At 36.5% G+C, this 16591-nt stretch overlaps 1 protein-coding gene across 2 annotated transcripts in view; it reads right to left on the reverse strand.

Moving 5' to 3' along the window:
- Positions 1-3399: 3399 nt before the first annotated feature.
- Positions 3400-16591, reverse strand: part of LOC107093998 (FYVE, RhoGEF and PH domain-containing protein 5-like) — a 34373-nt gene continuing 21181 nt past the window's right edge. The window contains exons 11-21 of one of the 2 annotated variants that reach the window (XM_015389390.1): positions 16012-16083; positions 15688-15756; positions 12541-12624; positions 12322-12401; positions 12131-12227; positions 10788-10925; positions 10512-10614; positions 7855-7991; positions 7675-7773; positions 6577-6731; positions 3400-4615 (exon numbers count right to left, since the gene is read on the reverse strand). In XM_015389390.1, coding sequence (XP_015244876.1) covers positions 4579-4615; positions 6577-6731; positions 7675-7773; positions 7855-7991; positions 10512-10614; positions 10788-10925; positions 12131-12227; positions 12322-12401; positions 12541-12624; positions 15688-15756; positions 16012-16083 — 1071 coding nt within the window. In that variant the 3' untranslated portion in view covers positions 3400-4578. Of the gene's footprint in view, positions 4616-6576; positions 6732-7647; positions 7774-7854; positions 7992-10511; positions 10615-10787; positions 10926-12130; positions 12228-12321; positions 12402-12540; positions 12625-15687; positions 15757-16011; positions 16084-16591 lie in introns of both variants that reach the window. The other variant, XM_015389389.1, reaches the window with a different exon arrangement.

The raw sequence follows: 16591 nt of genomic DNA on the forward strand, positions 1-16591 counted from the left end.
TCAGTAGTAACACTTTTATATTCCAGTAGATTAATGCATAAACTCATTGGGGTATTAGACTCTATTCTTATTATAAAGTCTTCCCATTCATCCTGCTTTCATTTAACCAACATAAACCAAAAATTACACTGTAAAGGCAGCAAGGATGATAAATCCTCAAGTTGCGGTGCAGAATGTGCTAATGTCTCTACATTTGTCCTGTTGAGGGAGAGACGGCTATTTAAAGCTTCAAGGGAGGTGGAAAAGGTGTAACACTGACTTGGCGGTGTAGGCTGTGAAGACTTTGCAAACTGGGACAGAAGAGAATGTCCTTCTATTCTCTTTCTGCATCTCAGAAGGCTGCAGAGAAACAAGGAACAATATAAGTGCAAACCCAGAAATGTCAAACCAATGTCGAGAGGGCAAGGACATTTCTAATGAACACCCAGCTACTTTGTAAAAAATCACTGCTCATCCCGCTGAGGATGCGCTGCCCACATAGCAGTGTGAAAGAGGAAAAGCCACAGTGTCGCTGCTTAAAACATCTACCCTCAAACAGTGCTGTGCCATCTCAGACTGACAGAGACAGCTGATGTTAAATTGTGATTAGAAGAGTTTAAATGAGCTGGTGTTCAAATTGTTGTTTAAAAAAAAGGTACAGAGGAGGAAGTGCAGCTCCAAAACATATTTTGGCCTGTTTGCTGCAGCTTTAATGACTCCTGAGGCTGTGCATATATAACAGTGCTGAATGCATTTGACCTTATTGAGTGGGCTGCATGAACAATCGATTATTTGCTTCTCTCTGCATTTGCTGCCGCCTAGAGTGGTGTACAAGAAAGATTGCTTTATGACTGTGAAAGAGATTCCACAGCACTGTGGGAACAGCTAACTTTAATAGCTTGTTTTCATAATTAATAGGATCATAGGAAGAATTAAAGGGGCAGCCTGCATCTGTGTTTTCTTTGCATTTAATGAGCAATAAAAGCAGAAGTTAAGAAGTCAAACAGCAAAGGTCTTCTTTGCTAATGCTCACTGCCTGATAAATTTAAAGAAATCAGTCTGTATTTTGTTTGAACCTTAAAAACCTCTTCAGCCTGAGAGGAAAAAACATGAAGGCTTCCATTTGCAAGATGCACTGAACTCTAAAGAGCTACTTCCACATTTTGTCCTGTCGCACCACTCATTTGGATTTCTTCACATTACAAATACAAAGTAGCAGAGACTTATAAAACGGAAGTAAATGACAAGTAGTTTTAAAAATGCTTCACAAATGAAAATTAGAACTGTATGCCATTGATTTGAATTCAGCGCTACTGAATTCAATTTTTATAGAACAACCGTTCATTGCCTCTTCTAGTTTCACACTTAAAGAAACTAAAACATTTGTGTAGTTCTTAACTGCCTTATTGCTTAAGCTCTGTCAGACTGGAGAGCTTCTGTGAACATCCATTTCAAAGTATTGGCACTATCTTTAATGCATTTAGGTCTGGACTTTGAATTGACTGTTCTAATCTATGAATATACTCTTATTTAAACCTTACATTGCAGGTCTTGCTAAATATTTATCCCCTTTTCATACTGGAAGATTAACATTCTCAGGTTTTTGCAAACTTTGTGTTTTTTGTGTCTACCTTAGTTCATCTCCCCATTGACTTGGAGCAGGTTTCCTGTCTCTGCTGAAAAAAGCAGAGGCTCCCACTACAGTGTGGGATGTTATAGGGGTGAATATTTGGAGCTTTCTGCATGTAGGCAGAAACTAAACATTTGGTCTTATCTGACCACAGCACTGTCTTTAACTTATTTGCTCTCTTGAGATGTTCTTCATTTAAACAATGTCTTTTCAATTATGTATCACTTCTATGAAATCAATTACACAAAGGTAAACTGTATTTACTTTCTAGGTGTTTTCTGAAGGCAATTGGCTAAGCTGGATTTTGAGGTATAAAAGAGAAGAATGTTGAATACAAATGTTTGCTGTGCATTTGAAAACCAGGTTTCATGGTGCTTCCTCTTTAAAAATATGCAATGCTTTGGTTTAATTTGTCACACAAAATCCAAATTAAATACATGAGGTAATGCGGCTGTAAAATGACAAAATGCGTAAAGGTTTACTTAGGGGATCATTAGTAGGCAAAAAAACGGCACAATAGATGAAAGGAAGAAGAGAAGAAGAAGCAGAACTGGGACTGGAGAGGCAGAGCAGAGTGATAAATGGTCTGTCCTCTATGTAGGACGAGGTGTCTGCAACTTTTCAGCAGCCCCAGAAAGCAAACTTTGTGCTTGATATTATTCTGGGTCATACAGCCTCAGGGGGGAGATGAGAAGCAGAGCAGGCCTGGCCTTTCATTGCCCGCACAGCACACAGGCTGCATATTCCTCAGTCTCTTCTGCATCGTTTCCAGTAGCTCAGAATGTGATCTGAGATGTCTGCCAGCTTGATGCCTCATTGCAGACACATAGTATGCAGAGTCCTACATGTGCAACAAGAGTTTTGGTTTGCTACATGTTAGAATAAGGAGTGCAAAGAGACAGGAAGTAGGTAACACCATGTTTCACTTTAAATTAATCTCACCTGCCATCTAGAGGACACAAAAGGAAAAAGCATAGAGGCTGTTTCAGATCATTTGTCTCTTTTACTTTGTCTAAAAATGCTGAACTTTACAAATCATTGGGTACGGTACAAAATGATAGACACCGATTATACAGAACAGTGCAGCCATCAATTATCTGAGTTTCACGTTTCATTCAAAGCCATGATGGCAATTTACACAAATATGAAATTACATTGCACTTACTACAAGATTTTTCAAATAATTACATACTTTTTTTCCAGCAAGTAGACAATATTTTTGGTCTCTGTACTGCAGCACATCCCTTTTATTTGTTAATCATTTCTTAAAGGTATAGTTCAAAGTTTCTGATTACCAAGCAGATTTAATATTTTCTCTTCAGTTGAAAGCTCTCAAAGCCTCTTCATTTACTATAAATCAGGATTACTTTGTATCACAGCATGAGGCTTTCATCCAGTCCTAGAGCTATAATCCTAAAGAACAAGCAGTTTATGCAAATGCTATTTTACAGCTTTTAAATTGTTATGACATTCACATTGGGTTTATGGCTGTTTTCTTAAAATGAGTATGTAATTGTTTGATGATGTTTATGTACAAAACACATACTAAGAGCTTCCCAATAAGTTAACAGCTGTTAAGGCAAATGTTATTCAAACCCCCCATTAAAATCAATAAATCAATTCATAATGAGCTAATTTTCAAAGGATAGAAAAACTGAGTTTCAGCTTTAAAAGTATAACTTTGTTGGTTTATATATATAATATATATATATATATATATATATATATATATATATATATATATATATATATATATATATATATATATATTATATATATATATACCGGTATTCCTTTTCAGTATTTATTGGCAGTCAAAACCTCCCTATCAGTAATGGCAATATTCATGTTAACGTTGATATTTTTGCATCACCCTATTCTTTAGCCCCCATTAAAAAAAATTGTTACATTTAAAGCGTATGGTAAATCTAAATATTCCAGTGTTATTAATAATTTGTTGTTTATCTGTACCTAGCAGAAAACAGAGCAGTATAGAATTGAAGTATTTTTACACCACTTTAAATTAGAATGAAAACATTTTCCGTGCTTCATCCACAGAAGTTTCATGCAGGAGGATCAGTGGCGGCCACAACCTCCAACTTCCCTGTGAGTAGAGATATCAATGCAAGTTTGAAATATGAGTGCTCTTAAAACAGAAGATGTTTGACCTTAGCCTATTCCTTACCCTGGTACCCTCAGCTCCATGGATCAAATAATATAGACTTTATTACATTTATTTACAGTAGGAAAATTGTCAACTGCTTCTCTTGTCAGAAATCCTGAAGTATACCTTTAATATCTGTGCAAGCAGGAAAAAAAAAAAAACGGATATACCCAAACAACTATCTCCAACAATAAGGTACACAGCCATGAAACAGATTCTTGCATTCTATGCAAGTGCTTTAAATGCAGTAAAAAAAAAAAATTGCACATGTTGCAATTAAGGCATAACTATTTCAAATAAAAGATGGGTCCATTTGCAATAATTGGCTAAGGCTTCAGTGTGTTAATTATGTAAAAAACGGCAAAATAAGTGCTTTTGCCATTTTGTTCAGTTTCAGATTAATAATTAAACCTGTCCAAACATTTCTTTAACTTTTTTTTGTTTGTTTGTTACTTGTTTAATATGTAAAATCCAATGAATTCCTAGAAATGGGGCAGTGAGTTATAGCTGACAGGCCGTGCTCCACACTGGCAGGTATCTGGGCCAACATCTCCTGCAGCCCTTGGCATCACACCTGCCGTATCAGTAGGGAGGGGACGCTGCAGAAGGACAAAGTAGGTCGAGTTTGGCCTCTTTTTTAAAGAACACCATGTCTTCTTCCCCTCAGTTTAGCAAGGCAGGTCACCACATGCCAACAAACAGAAGAGAGCCTTCTCAATCGTCTTTCCAGCTTGGTTCACACCCAGTCACTTTTTTTTAAGAGACCAGGGTTTGTAGGAGAATAAAGGCTGCAGAATGGTGGATTCTATAAGTTTGTGGCTTCCTCCATCGCATTAACCCACCTGCGCATAGCAAAAAAGACAAAATAAACTGCAGGTTAACTATACATAGTCAGTATTTTATAGCACTTTTTATAGGAACAATTTATTCTGAGGTTATCCAATAGATTTAAATCAAGGAAATACAAATACATAAACATATTGACATTCAAATTATATAGATTGTAAAATTAATAATCACAAAAAGACATATAAAATACAAACCTTACAAAAATAGCTATTTCATGATTGAGTTACATTTAGTGAACATGAATAATGGTTAATTATACATGTTCACAAAAAACAAAACAAAAAAAAATTCATTTTAAAGGATTTTGATGACCCAAGTAGTGTGTGTTTGTTTTTACCTGACAAGCAACTCAGAAATGTTCTTTGCTCCAAGATCATTTAATATTTTACAAGACCAATCAAAACACATAGCCAATGCAACAATTTGTTAATTGGTGCAATATTATAAGTTTCCTTGTGTTGTTCAGGATTCTGACAAAGGTTACAGACATTAGAAGTTACAGACATCTGAAATAATATTTTGCATCAGTTTTTTTTAGCTCCTAATTTGACAAAACACATTGGGTTTCATCAAATCTGTTTTGCAAGGAGTTCTTTTGTTTTGCAGTTGGATAACTTAGTAATAGCCTTAATTTAAATGTCATTAATGACACACAGGCCTTTTAAGAAAAAACAACATTCTAGCTTTTAGTTTCTTTAAGTTTAGGATCTTAATCTCTATTCTTGCTCTTTTTAAAACACGAACCGTGACTTTTTGCTTTCAAGATTAAGCTGTAGAAAATTTTGACTAATCAACTTTCTGATATAATGGACAAACTTACTCGGCTACTGAAAGGGTACACATAAAGAACAATTAAGCTTTGAGGAACCCTGCACCTAATCTATATTTTCTAAGATTTCTAATTGCTTACAGACACAAATGGCCCAAATCAAATAGATCTGAAACACACAATCCCACCCACTGCTTCTGTCAGTCAGCATTCTTTCACCAATAGCAGTTTAAGTATCACAAAGTTCCAACAATCCAAGATATCTGTGTCCATTAACAGCGAGGAGAACAAACAGGTCACCTTGTACTGTATAAGTATCGAGGTATCCACCAAGATAACCTTTTTAGATGGGGTGATCATGTTGACACATGTTCCCGTTTACACCAAAGGATGTATTTTTTTTGCAGGCTGACAGTGTTTGGTGTCAGTCAGAACATCATGTTTTTATTTTATCAGGCAGTGATGGAGAGTGTCATCAGGTTTGGGATGACGCCTTGGTTCAGCTGTCTCTCCACACAGTATAATTCAAAGTTGCAGCACCTGGTGCAGACTGCTATGAAAGTGATGGAGAGGACTAAAAGGCTCTCCCTTCAGTCCATCTATGAGCGGTCTGTACTCAGGCAAGCACAGAGCGTTCTGCTGGACCCATCCCACATACTTCATAAGGAATACAAGCTCCATCAAAATTTTAAATTAAAAATTTAAATCTGTATGTGAGAAATGGGAAGTGTGCAATAACTTGGTGTCCTACTTGTTATTTTAGTATTGTATTTTATTTTTAAATATTTATTTTTAATTCTTATGAGTTTGTATGTAATGTATTTGTGCGCTTTCTGCTGGTATTTATTTTTATGGATATTTACTGTTTCTAATGGCAGCTACTACTATGCACTGCACACTTGGATCCATGAAAAATTTCCCCTAGGTGACAAAAAAGTATAATCTATTCTAAGATAAAAGCTTTGAATTCATTACTTTTGAGATTTTCTCCAACTTATTTATAAACCCACATAGGTAAACAAATTAAACTTCAGCTAAAGACTAACAGGGTTGACCCCCTCGCAGATGAAAATGTGTTTTTTAATGGGCTTTCATTTGTTCCAGAAGGTAACATCATAATTACAGCACAGAAATAAAACATTTTTAAATGTATACAATTAGCTCCAAGTTGAACATGCTTCTCACCTCTGAGCTGTGAGGTTGTCTTCAGCTTTAAAGGTGTAATACAAAGTGTTTTGGTGGTAAAGCTGGAAAATGTTGGACACTGCATCTCCTCCCTGCTGGTCAGGAAGCTTCACTGTGAAACCCAGAAGGGGTAAACTTTCTGATGCTACCTTCTCCTGAAGATGAAGATAGTTACAGTATTAATAACAAGTGGTATTTTTGTTACGTATTCAGTTGTGCTGTTTCATGCATTTTCTTTTTAAGAGTAAATGCAGTATCTTTAAAAAGTAATCATATCATTGGAATGTTTTCCAGATTTCATCAAGGTAAAGCCATAAACTTACATTTGTTATATTGGGATTGTTTAAAAATCAATAAATGAACTAAAAACTCAAAAGAAGAACTAGCATTTTTATTCAGACCCCTGTACTGTTAAAAAATGTAAATATAAACTCTTGTTGCCAAATCCCCTTAGAACTCATCCAATAATTAATCTCAGTCTAAATAAAAGTGCAAATTTGCAAAAAGTAATGTAGAGGCCACAGCAAACATGTGAAAGTCTGTGCTCCGGTCCTCTGAAATCAAAACAGAACTTTTTAGAAAACTATGGCTGCACATCCTCCTAAATCCTAAATACAAATTTCCTACAGCAAAACATGGTGTTGACAGCATCATGGTGTGGGGTGCTTTTCATCAGCAGTGACCAAAAAAAGACCTGTTAGAGGTTGCAAAAAAACTCAACTCTGGAAAAGAGGTTTATCCTTCAGCCCGAGTATGGTGGTGAACACACAGCCATGGTTACAATGAAAATGTTTAGAACAAAATATATTCATGTGCTAAGAAAGCCAAGTGTGTTTTCAGACCTCAAGGCTAAGGCTTGATATAATATGCCAAAAAAAGGGGGTAAACACACATGTGCAGCGCCTTTGGAAAGCCTTGAACTGCAAAGAAAGAGGGATGAATATGAATATGTTTCTTCAGGAAACATAAAAAAAATTGTATCAGTTGCACTGGAAAAATAAAATGGTATGATTACTTTTTTAAGACTCGTTATACTCTGCAGGTTAAAGGGGATTGCATGCTTCCCCTCACCTCTTGGGCTCTGTAGGTGTAAAGCACCTTATCTTTGAGCAGGAACCACAGTTTTTTCCAGTTCCTTTTGCTTGTCTTGCTCCGCTGCAGAGATCCACTGATGGAGCCTTCTTCTGACACTGTTGGCTGCACATCAACACATATTTCCTTGATTAACCCAACACAGAAACAACGTCACTTTTTGAGGGGGGTACTTCATTAATATACCTGGGTAAAAGAGGCAGTCCCTTTTCGATGTCTCCATATATTAGGAGGATGAATACTTTGGAAAACAGTAGAAAGGGGACGGCTGGAGCGACTCAGCCGAGGGCTATCTTTGCCTGAAGCCTCGGACATTTCTCCCCCTGTGAAGACAAACAGTTTCCTTTTAACCAAAACAGGAAACTAGACATGGAGGTATGATTAATGGCTGAATATCTGTGAATCATTTGTTACTACTGACTGATGTCCTTACCGGAATCTTACATTTCCTCAGATAGATAAGTACAAGAGCAAAGATATTTTTCTGACGTAAGATAAGACCTAAACCTTTTACAGATGCAATGAGCAAATAGTCAGTTCTGGTTTCATGGAAGAATAAGACCCAAACACAGGCAAGACAAAAGCAGGTGCTAAAACTTACAGACACAAGCAGCAACTCACATCATCTTCAAAATACAAAACCTGAAACTGAAACAGAGAATTTCTAACGTCCATGACATGAAATAAACATCCCGGTATTACTAAAGGCACTATCATGTATATTTGATGACATGTTCTGGGATGGCGGATCATAACTCCCTGCTTTTGGAATCAAAAATAAAAAAAATTCTCCTGAAAAAAAAACTAAACATTCCGAATGTTTAAAATGGATTGGGTGAGCACTTAAAGGTCCTCTGCACAGTAGAAGTACAGTATAAGATTCTCCTGACTCACTAGCGTTTGAGTGGTGGGATAGAAGTGACCTCATAATAACAGATTTTGCAGTTTAAGTCTTATGGTATAACGTAGTGATTTCCGATTATGGAAATCAGATATCAGCTAAAAAATGAATATCAGAAATTATCAGCCTGCTTCTAAACTCTCAGATATTAGAGAGCTCATAGAAACACTTCAATTCTGTTATTCAAAATTTCTGTAACTCTTTGGAGAATAAGAAATGGGGCAGATATTTTCTTACCCGATGTCGTTAAGTTATGGTTTCTGTTTGAGAAATATCCTTTGATCAGGCCTTTTCTATCATTCCACACTACAAAATTATTATAAAAGCATGGGTGATCGATGCGTGCGTGTGAATGGTTGTTTGTCTCTGTCATGCCCTGCGACGGACTGCTGACCTGTCCAGGGTCTACCCCGCCTCTCACCCGTAGACAGCTGGAGATAGTCACCAGCACCCCTAACAACCCCGCTTGGGATAAGCGTGACAGAAAATGGATGGATGGATGATGATATGATATAGTATCGGCTCATTGTCGATATCAGTCAATAATCAATGCTACAATATCAGTAATGTATGGGAAATGAAAAAGTTATATTGGGAGACTTCCAGCCTCTGTTCTTATACCTATTTGGTAAAATAAACAAGCTGAAAATCAAGTGTGATCAGAAAACCAGCAAATACTGCAGCATCCACCTTACTGCAGCCCTCTTTTGTATTTCAATAACAACTTTGGACACCAGCAATCATTTATCCCTGTGGTATATCAGAAAGAAGACTGAATAACTTAACATCTCTAAGCAGGGTGCAAGTTTGTTAGGTCTTCCACTTATCATTTCATACAGCACTCCTGCTGACCTTCTCCTCACTGGATAAACCACAATATATTTTCCTCTCCACTGTCACTACAAGCATGCTTAGTGTGAGGGATTGCCTTCCAGTCAGTGAGTCGATGCAATCAAGTGGTTTTCCGTTGATAGAAAACTTTGATTCAATTTTACTGTATGATCTGGGGAACTGTAAAGTGTCTTAAGATTACATGTGTTGTGAAGTGGCACTATAGAAATAAAACTGAATTATAAATATTCTCCTCATGAACTCATAGAAGACCATTGGGGTGTCCACTAGAGACTGACACGGGAGTGGATTTTCACTCCTGTCCCGTCCCACTCCCACAAAAAAAAATTGTGTGCCGTCCCGATCCTGGGCCAGAGTAGAAATCTAAATCCTGTCCCATCCCACTCCTGGTTAAATTACTCCCACTCCCATCCCGCTCCCATTCAGAATGACTCCCGCTCCTGCACCACTCCCATTCTTGTTGTCTTCAATAAAATTTCTGCCAATACATTGAATCTGAATTTCTATGAAGGGTCAGTTAAGTTCCTGTTTCTAACTGTAGTAACTGTTGGTCCCTCCATTGTTGTTTTTGAGCGCGGGTGAAAAACTCAGAGGGAGAGCACTGTTGGTTTTTGGGTCGTGAAGGTTTTTTGACTGGCATTACAGTGTAGGCTTCAAGGAAAAAACTACAAAATGGCGGCGCCAGTACTGGATTTTTTTCTTTCTATTTTATTTTATATTTTGCCATCGATCCTAGTTTTTTTAAGTTACTATTGGTTTGCTCCCGATCCCGTCTGCTCCCGTTAATGTTTAATCCTATACCGGGATTCCCGAAAAAATGTCAGTCTCTAGTGTCCCCTGATGCCAGTGTTCAAAGCACTAGGAATAATATCTTAACTCTTGGACAGTGTTTAGATGTATACTTTTGTGCTTTAATAGCCTTTAATCCTTCACACATTTTTACATATTTGTACATTTTGGATTTGGGAATGACCAAATCTATATGGAGCAAAAAGCCTGAACACAATTAAAAAGAAAAGGTTTAGGATATTTTAATTACAAGATATAAATTAAAGATGTGTTTTCAGTTAACAAATATTATTTTTATTACCTCTATTTTTTAGCTCGCTGTAACAGTGGTCACACACTTTGGCCATGCGGTTCTTCATGTATTTTAGTGGATATCTGTTCCTGGAGCAGCTTCGACAAACAATCTGTTTCAACAAAACAAAGACATATTAATCAACCTCCAACGTTAGCAGCATTTCATCCACTAAAAATCTTGTAGTTTAATCTTGTAGTTTAGACTGAATGGTCTTTCAGCAAGGTCAAAAATATTTTGGTGGGGAGAGGAGTTTCTTAGAGTATCTTATTCTAAATAACTTACTCTTCCACAACTGTGGCAGTGGTGCCTGCGTACAGTGAGGCTGAAATCTGCAGTGCAGTTCATGCACATCATCACTTGTGAGACAGGAACAAGTGTGGGAGCTTTTTCTCCCAGAGACAGCCAAAGACGATCTCTGGTCTGCAAAACAGAAAAGAAAAAACATTCAGAGCTTTGTCTACTCAACTGATGGGAAGTTGTATATCCAGCCTCTTTGTGGTGCATCAACAGCTAACAATTTTCATAAACTAATAACAGGCATGGATGTGGTAAACTAGGGGCCTTCAGTGTCTTAAAAAGCAAATGGTACAGAAGATTTTTTTTGTCAAATTAAATTTATTACAAAATAGACAGTATTTCAGACAAAATCAAAATTTTAGATGAATACTTTTATATTTAAATACCTTAACTAAATGTGTGAGTTAATGGGTTTCACCTTAACCACATTTTGTAGCCATCAGGGTGAATATTTGACCACTCTTCTCATAGAAAGGGGAGGTTTTATTTACACTTTAAACTTTGGGGAGGCCAACCTTCAAATGGGCCAGCTTAATCCATTCTGAAATTAGTTTTGGTCTTTCCTTAGAGATTGCTTTACTGTTAGAAAAACCCAATGTTCTGCAGGTTTCAGGGATCTATCTTAGATTAAAGGAAATGGTCAGTATATCCAAGAACAGTTCAGGGACTGCAGTTCAATTTTAATATAAAGTAGATGTGGTGACACTAGAAATGATGAAGATCAAGATAAAGGCCCCTGCTACAGAATCAGTACCTTCAGCCATGATGGAAATTGGCTGCTGTTTTGTATTCTGACGATAAATATGTTTGTTGGAGGGAAAGTGAGGGTCTTTTGATCCTAAAACACCAATTTAACTGTCAGTCATGGTAGTGGCATCATCATGGTAAGAGTGTATTTGATAATGTAGTACCACATTCAAAATGAAATAAACTGTGCTAACGTATAATAATGATATAGGTTGACATGAATCTTCTGGGGAAAAAAACAAAACAAAATGATCCCTATTAAAAGGTTTAAATTAACTCATACCCCTTGAGTAGAAAAAAAAAATCCAATCATAGATGCATCATTCCAGAACTATGTATATATTTTTAAACCTGTATGCATGGACAATTTTTGGTTAGAGAAGAATATTCAAAAATAATTATGTGCACCTAATGATTGCTTTAAATCATTGAGTCAATATATTGAATCATTTTACCCTTGATAACAGACAGTTTATTTCAATCATTAAAGCTCTAGAATTCATTCAACATTTATACCCTTGATGTCTGCATGTGAGTTTAACACAATGGTGCATTGGTGCATGAACATGTGATTTTCTCACCTCTCCAGAGTTGCTGTTTAATGCCACAGGACCTCTCTCTCGTTCAGTCACAGTGCGATTAAGAGTATAATACCAGTCCTCCCTCTCTAGGAAAGAGCTGCAAAATGGAAACACACACAACTCTACTGATCTGATCTCATTCGGTTTATGTATTCATTTTATAATTACAAGATTTTTTCAGCCTGACCCACCTGGCAGACAAAACAATGGAAATGTCTGATCCCTCTATCTTTAAGGCATTTTGGACATTTGGGATGTTTGGTTTACTGACCTGTTAATTTAATCACAAATATTCGAATGTGAGAGACAGATTAAATGCATATGTTTTAAATATACAGCATTGGGAGACACGGTCAAGAAAAACTGTGATTATAAATCAAAGTGAAGACAAGAAAAGATGAGAACCTGACCTTCAACCCATTGAGGGGTAATGTGTTCTTCAGTCTGTATTTCCCATCCTGCTGGGGGTAGGTGTACAACAGAATGTCATTCATCTAAAAGGAGACAAAGCATTCACTGTTAACCCTGAAGAATAAAGGTATAAACAGCTGCAACCAAGATTAAATGTTAGCGGCTGGATAAATATAAAAAATGGGGATAAAGTCACCAGACCAGACTCTTGTATTAGCTGCAACTGTCCACTAGATGTCACTTCAGACAAAAAAAAAGCCTCCAGTAGTTAGAGCTTTCTCAGACCACCTTTTCTCATGTATAGAAAAAAAAATTGCACTGTCTCCAGATTATGCATTTGATTCCTATCTAATTCCTTTGAAGGTAACTTCATAATTGTCCAGTAAAGAAGACATTTGGGACCGTAATTAGGACAATAACTTTCAAGCATAAGATGTAAATGATTAAAAAAAATGCTTTGGAAGAGATTGATTCTAAGACCGTACCCTTGGATCAATTAAATCATCCTAGCATCCTTTATTACATTAAGAGAACATAATCTGACTCATTATCCACACATCTGGGTACATCCTTTTAAACTATCTTCCTGCTCCTGGTTATTGCTTTGAAGTGATTGTTTGAGAGACACTCCTAATGAAAACAAACTTACAATTAAAGGACAATTCAATTTACTATATTTATATAGCGCTAATTCACAACCAGAGATGGCAAAAGTACTCACTTTCCGTACTTGAGTAAAAGTACAGATACTTGTGTTAACAAATACTCTGGTAAAAGTGGAAGTACTGATTAAACTTCTTTACTCAGGTAAAAGTAACAAAGTACAGGCTACAGGCTTAAGTAAATTTACTTAAAGTATAAAAGTAAAAGTAGAAACCACTTTTTTCATGCCGTTGCCTACATTTTAAATGGATGTCTGCCAATAGGACTAGATCTCCCTTGTGTTCATTTTCAATCATCTCGTCGTCCATACTACTATGTTAACGCCACCGCCACCAAGCTGCAATGATTTGCCGCGAATGAATACTGCCGAATCTGTCGATTCATCTTGTAGTGGTGCGTCAAATGCAACGTAGATTCCCATCCAATTAGATTGAATTTGGTATTGATGACGTGAAAAATAATAACGTTAACTCCATTGAAATTATTCAAACCTAAAGTAACGAGCCAATTTTTAAAAATGTAAGGAGTAGAAAGTACAGATATTTGTGTAAAAATGTAAGGAGTAGAAGTAAAAAGTCGCCATAAAAATAAGTAGTAAAGTAAAGTAAAAATATCAGAAAAATCTACTTGAGTACAGTAACAAAGTATTTGTACTTCGTTACTTCCCATCTCTGTTCACAACACATGTCATCTTAAGGCACTTGATAGAGACAATTCAACCAGATTATAGAGCCAGACTGGTTCAAACTATAAGTAAAACCAGCTAATTTCTTCAACTTATTGACTCTTCAGCGTATATAGGTATTGACATTTTTACTCAGGGAGGAGAAATGGATTACTGTCTGGATATTTCATATCACTAGATTAGCTCTTGAAGCATTTAGCCTATATACCTCGAAATTTTTAATTTTTAACTTATAAATTTTAACTTAAACAAGTTTAAAACCACAAAAACATTTTTATGCTATACAAATAAAATAATGGGAGGCTTTTATCATCTGATTATAAATGTTAAGGAGCTATTAAGAGAACTGCACAAAACCATGAGACCGATCTGTTTTAGAATTGTAACCTAGATGCAGAATATGATCTATGATTAAAAAAAATGACAATTGGAGAAGACATTGAAACATGATGGTGGTTAAATAATGCTGAGGGTTTCTTTGGTTTTGTTTTTTTATTATGTAGCAGAAGAATGGGAAGATGAATGGGGTAATTAAAGTGCAATCCTAAAAAAACAATCCTGGTGGTTTACCTGCCAGCAAGGCAGAAACCCTAAAAGACAGCCAGAGCTACAATGAAATGGTTTGAACCCTAGCATATTTATGAGCAGGAGTGACCAAGCCAAGGTCCACACCCAAATCCATATTAGCATCTGTGGCAAATTAGAATGTATTGTTTGTTGTTACTTGAAAAATGATTTATTTCAATAACAATTTACATTCATCTAGAGAAAAGTATATCCTAATATAAGATAACTGCACAGCCCCAAGGTTGATAATATAGTTGCAACTGTTGAAACTTAAGTTTTACTATAAGTTCCATAAAAGCATTAAATATATACTATATCTTCTTGAAAATAATTAAATGCATTGCAATACCCTTGTGTGCTGACTAGGATTCCAGCTGCACAATTTAATGCACCTGTTTAATAAAACAGCCTTAGTAAACAGGTTTCATTTGCAAGTGATATTTGAAAGGCTATGACTTTAATTCAGGTTTCTTCAGTTCAATGTACTTATATGGCACCAATTCACAACATACAGTATGTCATCTAAAGCTACAGGGAAAGACTTTATGTTCTGATATACAGCAAAAATTTGCTTGTATTTTGCTAAAAAATATTAATGGTTTCTTAAGCACCTTCAATTGTCACTATAAGTTTATCATCATCTTAAAAACATGGATCAAATCTGTTAACTGGCTTCATCAAAATCACCAAAAATTATTTTTGAAATGCCCGACAGAACATAAATTAAATCAGTGACAGTCATAGGTCGAAACTTAACTTTAATTGAAACTTTAATTGAATGTGTCAAGTAATTTAAAATCTGTATAGGGTGTGCATCTCTTCCACAAACTGGCTCAACGCACTATTATTATGTTTGCTCAAACATTATTTGAATATGGTTAGAGTTAAGTAGCTAACAACACGGACACATGAAGAACGGTAGGATGTCTGTGTGGATCTTACAGATCTCAGGGAGCTGAGTGATCCCTGCAGCCTTCCTTCTACCGGCAGTAAAGCACCGGTTCAGGAACTTAGCATTCAGAAACATCCTGCCAGGAAACCACTGCTCCTACAAGCTCAGTCTGGACTTGAAAATAGATCAGGCTGAGAACTATTCCCTCTATGTTTTAAACATATATTTTTTTATTTAAATATCTGTAAACCTTACATGTTTTTACATTCCCATGAAAATACCGTGATAAACTGTACGTGCTGTAGTGTAATGCAAGCACAAGCAGGAAGTAGCCTTTACCAAAAACAAATGTCGAGGCTGGTGACTCTTCCTGCTGACCTTCATCAGGGTCCCCTCCTTCAAAAAAACCTGACAGTTCAAAAAAAAAAAGAGAGAGAGAAAAAATGGTGAAATCAAAAAAGGCACCCCTTACTGCTCCTCTGATCCTGACAAGCATAGTGCATCTGCAGCCGTCTGGTAGTGTTATTTTAGGCAGCCTGGTAGGGTATTCCCATCTCACTGATTGTGTAAAAGGGCACCAACAAACAGCGGTGGAGGGCAGACAGGGTGGGCTGGCCGAAAAAGAAAGACTCAGACAGAAAACAATGCTCTTATCAGTCATACCCTGCCAGGATGAAGCAGGTCCCGTGAGCCACGAACACTGTACGCTATGTTGATCAGACGCAACAGGTTCTCCTGAAAAACAGACAAAGCAATGAGCAGTGATAGGGAGGAGAAGTCAAAATACAAGAGAAGAGATAAAGAGTTAGAAACTATGGTTGTTCACCTGAATCAGCAGACTTACATCTTATTGAGTTTAGATAAAGATGAAAGTGTTTTTATTTGGGCTGCATGAGTAGGTACAAAAAACATTAGATGCTAGTGATTATAAAACTGCTTCTGAATGTTTACAGGCTTACAGAGATGTTGTAGCAGAACCCAGCATGTAGCAGAACTTTATGTTGGGCTGTTGTGTTAGCAAACAGGATTTTCATTAAAATAGGAACATACAATAATAAAGAGGTTATAGAGGAATATATTCAATTTTCCTGCATTTCATTGTCACACGGTAACATAGCCTGGAGTCTTACTGGTTTTATACAATATACATTTTTACAGGCTCAAAGGGAACCTTGTTGTAACCATATTTATGTACCGTATACATGGCAACGGATGGATGGATGGATGGATGGATGGATGGATG

The sequence above is a fragment of the Cyprinodon variegatus genome, unplaced genomic scaffold (genome assembly GCF_000732505.1).
Source record: "Cyprinodon variegatus isolate N-32 unplaced genomic scaffold, C_variegatus-1.0 Scaffold457, whole genome shotgun sequence".
NCBI classification, from domain to species: Eukaryota; Metazoa; Chordata; class Actinopteri; order Cyprinodontiformes; family Cyprinodontidae; genus Cyprinodon; species Cyprinodon variegatus.